The sequence below is a fragment of the Diprion similis genome, chromosome 12 (assembly GCF_021155765.1).
Source record: "Diprion similis isolate iyDipSimi1 chromosome 12, iyDipSimi1.1, whole genome shotgun sequence".
NCBI lineage: Eukaryota > Metazoa > Arthropoda > Insecta > Hymenoptera > Diprionidae > Diprion > Diprion similis.
Genome location: NC_060116.1, coordinates 2,445,087 through 2,453,028, shown reverse-complemented (window position 1 = coordinate 2,453,028; position 7,942 = coordinate 2,445,087). Strand labels below are relative to the sequence as shown.

Genomic DNA, 7,942 nt, shown 5'->3' with positions numbered 1-7,942 from the left:
TTATATCAGGATTATTAGGTATATCGGGGCTATCATCAATCATTCGATACTTACATCACTGACAACCAAGGCATCGTAGCAATTTCTATCACGTACTCAACTGGGTTTTCTGAAAAAGGTATCGTATTCCAGTACATTAATACTGTTAGAATCGATTCGTACCACGGAAACAATGCTTTCCACTGTTAATTTATTGGCAAAAGTGATTAAAATTAGTTAATAATTGTCACGAGCGTTGTAACACTATTTGGATTACGTAAGACCATCATTCAGTATTCTAATACAAGATAGGAGAATATTGGGTTTCACGGGTTATAGTAATAGCACGGGATTAGGTTGGATTATATTGGCCAGTGATATCACGAGATTGTCTTGCTACTAGAGATAATCGTGTCACAAGTACAAGCGTACGTACGTGATATATTTTTGCAATTATAATTCGAAAAACAAGTTGCCATGGCGAAAAGTTCGTGGAAAACCCAGTTGCACGCAGTTTAATTTGAGTGCCAGTGGTGGGGCAATAACGTGATTTACTTTGTGTAGCGAACGATAAAATAAAATTTTCGGATTCATTTCGTAATCTCGAAGCCCAATCATTCATCCTGTCAAGTAAAATCCTTGGTGTTGCGCTCCGGCGGGACGAAGCTTGGAATACGAAATCGGCGCCGTACGTCAGAAGCGTTGAACATCAACATGGCGATTGAACGATGCCCGCACGATGCCGTTTAGTGAAACGACATTTGTCGTCGACGAAAACAGTGATAAATCTACAATGCGGAATCGACGATTTCTAGAGTGTACATTTGTCCTGGTTCTTGTTACCGTTATCACACTTCAATGGATTCGATGTAAGTAACAAACTAAACTGCTTTGTTATCCGTATAATTAAATCGCGAGCTCTTGTCGAGTGAACGGCGTCGGTGCGTCATGGTATCCAAGGCACTTAGATCGCAGGCGCACCGCCGCTGGTGACCAGCCGAGTGACTCGATTTGGCGGTAATTTTCAAACCATACAACTGGGTGCTGGATTTCGAACGTCTCTCAAATGGAAAACGCTGAGTTGAAACGGTCCGTATTCAAAATTAAATGATAAAGGGAAGTAAATTTCATTTAATCCCGGAAGGTTTGCAAATAACTAACGAGTACACGATTGAAAGATACTAACTCCATAGTCATTAAAATACAAAAGCTTGAAAGCTTTGGAATTTAAAAAAGTGGGGTACGATTGTTGAAGTTGTGACACCTGCGGCAGTTGGTCCGTAATGAACGAGCAGAGTGCGGCTTTTGAAGTTTAAGTGGAACTATGATAAACTGTATGAAAGCCGTAGCTTCTTTTTTCAGTACCTATACATTTTTGGAATAATCATATCGAATAACTGTAAATTTTGTCTTTAGCTCATGTTCAATTTATGACATGTAGAGTCTGGGTCGGTTTTAACAAATTCTAGTTACTGTGGAAAATATTATGTATACGTATCGTGATAGAACGTCTAGCAAATTTCATAAAAATCGTAAGAACGGTTTTGAAGTTATCGTGTGAAAGGTGTTGAAAAACTCGTTTCAAGTAACATCAATGCTAAGTTCAACAATGGTATATTATTTTCTAAGTTTCAAAGCTCTGATTTAAATGGAAGTAGTAAATTTGAGCTTGCCAGGTGGCAGCTATTCAAAGTCAGTATAAGAATCAGGTGCGAAAGAATGATCAATGGAGGCTTCTAATCTTACAAGACGATGCTTCATTAGCAAAATTAAGCTTCATTCGGTGTCGGACGCAAGTAGTCTTTTTTAATTCGAATTCAACCGACGTATTTGAAATGAAACTTGGCAATTCTACCACTCATGTATCATATGTCCCACTCTGAAATTTTTTTTACAAAAAGTAATTATTAAAATGATAGCGTTTTTATTGAAAATTAGGATTTTTCTCAAATTAATATTCAAATGTTCATTATCTTATGGTTAAAAACTGAAGTTTTCACAACCTTGTTCGACCATCGGTTCAAAATCAGATAAGAAATGAAGATGCCATAGAAATTTGCAGTGCGGGTTTCATACTTCGTTGGCTTTTGCAGCTTCTTCCAACGTAAAGCAATTGTCAAGTCCCTTTGGAAAAAACTGATGTCGCGGATCCTCATTTGTCGAGCAATTGTGGCAGAACGTAGCTATAATAGCTGTTATCATTCTTTGACTTCTTCGACAAGATTCTTCTACGAAGTCTGAAGCTCATTCTTTTGTTTGGATCTACACACCCTTTTTCAATCACTTCGAGCTATCACAATGTGGTTCCACGTGCAATATTTCAAAACTGCCATCATCAATGTAATATTTTAACTTCATTCCGTATTATTGTCGTTATCTTTGGAACATTTCGAGGATTGCCTCAACCACCGTCTTCCCAAAACTTTCTGTCTGATTTTTTTGACGTTTGTCTTCGTGGTTTTTCAGCCATTCGTCGTATTCCTTGACGCCACAGTGAGCCTTCCACTGATTACAAGTCGCACTCTATATAGTGATTTTAGATAAATATCAACTACTTTTCTTGAATAGTGTCCGTGAACGTTGCGATATCGTCTAAAGATTGAAATTCACCTTTTTTCCAGCTGTTGACTTCGAATTCTTCCAAACTTTATGCATCGTCGGTATCTGCATTTTCAGCAGTAATTTCTAAACTCGTTGATATGGGCCTGGCAATGGCAGTAAAACTGCTACTAGCATGGCGCATTCATTTGATAATTCTGGAATATCTATTGCTAACATTCATGAGTCCATAAAAGAACGTCGGCCCATTGTAACCGATTTTTATCATTCTTAACTTGGCACAAATTCTACTATTTATCTCGTGATGATATTTTCGTTCTAAACCTCCGCAGGACTCACACCTGAGTCATAAACCCTGTCTTCGCATGTCATGTCTAGCACGACATTTTTATTTTACAAGTAAGCGAGTCCCTGTGGATCAAATTTATCGAAGTTGATGTTCTCCTCGGTTTTTACGTTTCACGAATGAGAAAATAGCTGACAATGAGAAAACGGTTGTAAAGCCGATTATTTCATATGCCATTTCACGGTTCACTTCAAGTGAATAATCGTCACTAGAGCTGGCCGATTGTTTTCTAGAATGAGAAAGTCGCTGGATGGTATCGACGTTTCAGCCTTTTCTTTGGGTTCTCCCCTTGCTATCACGTCACACTTGTTGCCAATACTTTTCTTTTCTTCGGTCAGCCTCAAATTTTTGCGTTAATTGTAGACAGGAAGCTTCTCTATCTACGGAACGATACGTGCGCCTCATTCAAGCAACCGGAGTTACAGCTCTCATTTGAGCTCAGAGGTTGAGCATCTTATCCCCCCTGGAAAGAATAATCAGATATGATCGTATATGATTCAGATACAAATCATATCTGATCGTATCTTATAGTAGCATACATGGCCATACCAAGTTATATCTATAATCACATTTGTACACATATGATGTTATCTAGAATCATATATTCATATAAAACCGTATCCAGCCATATAAAGAATCATGTACGATCATGTGATTATATTTTTGTTTTCAACTAGAATTATATCTGATTGCATATGATATGATATATATATGGCCATATAAGACCAGACATGTCAAAATCAAAACATGTAGGACTACATTTAATCATATATTACACCGTATCCAGGAAGGTACAAGCTCATACATGCTATTTTAATTGGCCATAAACGGGGTCACCTGACCATATATCTACGCTCATACACGATATTAACTGATACTAGATACTTGGGGGTATTATATGCGCAGGTATAATTTTCAGAGTGACAAATCTCTTTTGAGGTTAATTCCTGTCGAAATTTGAGTTAAAAGATTCTGAGTCATTTGCTTTGAATTAAACCTGTTGTGTATAATTTTTTTTTTAATCTCGCATTTTCTTTGGTCTTTTATTTGTTCATCAATTTTTTTATGCTTCAAATTATTTTAAAAATCGGGGCCTCTCTCGGATTGAGGGGGCTGGGAAATATCCACGATAGACAAAACGGTGGGGGGATGTTCAAAAGTGTTCAAAATGGACTTACGTAGCTTGCGGATAGCCCCTTTCCAGAAGCTTATAGAAGGTAATATTCGAAAGAAGTGCCAAGTCTTAGATTCTTCTATGACCCAAATCATGAGAGTAAAAAATCGAAAGTGGGAACATCACAAACATACATGTTATTTAAATGGACAAGAGTTAATCTTCAGGGGCATCCCATCCCATTAAGATACAAGTATGAAAAAATTAGGGAATTGTTCTTAAATTATTTGGAAATGATTTAGGGGGCGCGTGCTAAAAAATTAGTCCGAATCCTGAATACAGACCACTCTAATGTGTATTCACTTACAATCCATGATTTTGTGATCTACGTACACCTGAATACCTGAGAGAACAGACTGAGGAGGAAAAATCCATTGACCAAATGCTAGTCTAAACTTCATAGAGGCCGATGCCCGTGTTCAATGTAGTGTGAACATAGCACGAATGTCTTTGAATACTTGCCTTTTTACTTATTTCAAAACAATAGATAAGTACATTACTGTTCAGGTTTTATTCGAACCTTCAAACCAGAGCGTTTAGATCCCTTTTTTCATTTCTCTTAGAGGTAAAAGGCAGGTTGTTATAATTGATAGTATGATGAAAATTAAATTTTATACCTAGCCATCAAGCTGAGTAAATACTAATAACTTAATAATAAATTTTAGACAAAAATCTGCAAGAAGAATGGTTGTCAGAGCAGAGGAATACGATAGTCCAACGGTTGGACGAAAGTGGCAGACAAGCTCAATTGATGTCGGAAGAAATCAGGGCTGCAATAAGAAGCATTGAAACGCAGAAGAGAATGATGTTACAATTGCAGGGCAAGGAATTTTATCGCAACAAGCCAACGATATACGCGATAACCCCAACATTTGCAAGGTTTGTTCAAAAAGCGGAACTTACTCGATTGGCGCAGACTTTTGTGCACATCCCAACCTTCCACTGGATACTCGTCGAAGATTCGATGAACAAAACAAATCTGGTTACGAATCTTCTGATGGACAGTGGGTTGGCCTTCACCCATTTAGCCATTCCTACTCCGCCCAATTATAAACTCGGAAGAAACGATCCGAATTGGAAGAAGCCCAGGGGGGTCGAGCAACGGAACGCGGGCCTCAAGTGGCTCCGAGACAATCTCACACCCGATGATGAAGGCATCGTATTTTTCGCTGACGACGACAACACCTATTCCATTAAGCTTTTTGAGGAGGTAATCGATGGTGCTTCATTTATTGTAGTCGTTTTCACACTGCAAGCCGTTCCAGCATTCTAAAAACACGTCTTTTTCTGGCGAATTTAGAACCTCTTAATTTGCACGCAGAAATGGCTGGAAACATTTTGAGATCATTATTTCTGTACCTCTTCGGCTGGCTTGAAAAAATATTCACTTTACCAAATGTGGCGACGAGAATGTTTCGTTTATTAAAACGAATGGGGTTTTATTTGACAACATGAATTGTTCTTGCTGATAACTTTTTCATCGAGTCAAACGATAGTTTTTGTATTCAAAAAAACATTTTTCTTTGGCCACATTTGATCGCTATATTTCGTACAGTCAACAAATCGTTGATTGCTGGTATACTTAGTTCTAAAAAAAAAAATTCTATTTGTTACACTATTGGATTGATTTTTGTTGATATCTGCTGATTGTACCAATTGATATTTACACGAATTACGTGATTATTTAGTAGCTGAAAAAAAGTGAAAGTGTATATTATATAATGTATACTGATTAGTTAGGTTAATGACATATTTCTTTCGTGTAAAATTTCGCAGGAAAAATATTGATAAATTGAAGAGGGTTTCATCACAGAGAAGTGAAAAAATACTAAGTAGATTTGTAATGTGTAATGTGTAATGTAAAATAATTACAGAATTTTGAAATAACATTCGAAAAGATAAACAGAATGATGTTAAAACGATTACAGAAATCACAGAGCTTCAAATTTTTTGTAAGGTTCTTTATTATGGTCGTCCAAAATATTTTCCACTGAATGCCATTGTTAGAAGATTCTGTGTAAAAATATCATGGAATAAAATAATCGACAGTTTAGTGTCACTTCAGAAAAAAAACTACGACATTCAGAAAACCATTAACTAGTTTGAAATTACGTTTTAGATAATCTGATAAATTTCCAGAGACCAATGATCATTCTCCCTCATTTATATTATTGCCACCCGATAATTGTTGAATGATTATAGATGGAAAAGATTAAGCATGTCGGTGTATGGCCCGTTGGGTTGGTCGGAGGTCTGATGGTCGAGAAACCGATATGCGACGAAGCTACGAACAAAGTGGTTAGCTTCAACTCTGTATGGAAACCTGACAGACCATTTCCCATTGACATGGCTGGATTTGCGTTCAAGTTGAAGCTGCTTTTCGAACATAAAGATGCTTGGTTCTCATTCGAGATCCAATCCGGTTATCAAGAGAGCGAAATATTACGACATATAACCACCAGGGACCAGCTGGAACCCCTAGCTGATTGTTGCAAAAAGGTATAATATCAGACAAAATATGTATAAGGTGTTTTTGGGTTGAATTCAGATGTCATCCTATAGAAGTTTCTTTAAGAGTGTTAATCCTAATTATTTTTGATTCACTATTTTCTTAAATATATACATCCTGATAATTATCGGTCGAAAAAACAGGTACATTCGTGGCAAAATTTTGGATTGAATTGTTCGATGCGATTTTAGCCGTAGTTTAATTTGTAAGGATTGAGATATAATTTTCAGTTGAATGTAATAATTATAATTTATAAGAATACTGAGATGGGATTTATATTATCCAATTCGATTAGGTATGCACTTCTGATTTTTTTTTTCGCAAAATTTACGGAAAAATGCTAGATTACATGAAAAAATTTACAGACTGGCAATTCAGATCATAAATTCGAACTATTTAGGTGTAGCTAGAAGGTTCCGTTAGTCATGCATTTTCACACATCGATTACTTTATTGGAAGCTTTGTATCTATAATACTTGCAAAAAATTAAAGTGAATAATTTTCATTACGTATCAATAATTGATTCATTGTGGAAGATCGATTAACGATTCGACCAGGCTTGTTTAATCATCGTTACACTGTAACATTACCTTGGAAATTTCATGTTTAACCTCCACACATTGTTGTTTGTCACAAGCTATAGAGCTAGTTTGTTGTAAAGTTACGTGACATGTGTTAAACTAGGTGATGTTAAAACTTAACGTTAAACGTAAAACGTTAGAACACTTGAAAAAAAAAATCAAATACGCTCTTAATATTTGTTGTAGAATTTTGAATCGCAGCTTTAAAAAAATATGCAATTTTCTTTTTCAGGTATACGTCTGGCATACTAGAACCGAGCCACCTAAGCTAAGTGCTGAACAACTTTTGACTAAAAAAGGCAAGAAGTCGAACGAGGGTATCGAAGTTTAACGGGTGGACTATTATAGGCATTCGTATTAGAAATACTCAAAATACTATATAGTATAGCATTCATAACAATATATCGTAATTAAGAAAAAATTGTTGGCGCACGAATTGCGGGTTGAGCCGTTAGAACAAATAGAATTATTGATGATTACTTGCCAAACTGCGTAACAAATACGGTGAAAAAAGTCGGTTGTTTTTTTTACATATGAGATTTTTATAAGGTTAACTACACGTGATAGAATTTAGTTTTATGTATGTGAATAGTTGTTTGTGTATGCAAATGATGTGGTTGTGTCAGCAAATTACAGTGCTTGAAAACTGTTTTAAATAAAGGTTCCAATAATATTTACTGTTAAAGCTATAACTGTTCTTACCTCGCATGCAACCTTCCCACCTCAGTGCTGCCAAGCATTGTAGGATTATTAATAAAGATATGAGACTACGTCGTTACGGTAAATCAAAGCTT

General features: G+C 36.3%; 1 protein-coding gene across 1 annotated transcript; it reads left to right on the top strand.

Annotated features, from left to right (window-relative positions):
* The first annotated feature begins 545 nt into the window (after positions 1-545).
* LOC124413502 (galactosylgalactosylxylosylprotein 3-beta-glucuronosyltransferase I) lies at positions 546-7,559 on the top strand. The gene is made up of 4 exons (XM_046894129.1): positions 546-848; positions 4,724-5,268; positions 6,261-6,557; positions 7,381-7,559. Exons 1-4 carry the CDS (start codon positions 719-721, stop codon positions 7,477-7,479), a joined length of 1,071 nt encoding a protein of 356 aa, XP_046750085.1. The 5' UTR covers positions 546-718; the 3' UTR covers positions 7,480-7,559.
* The last annotated feature ends 383 nt before the right edge of the window (positions 7,560-7,942 follow it).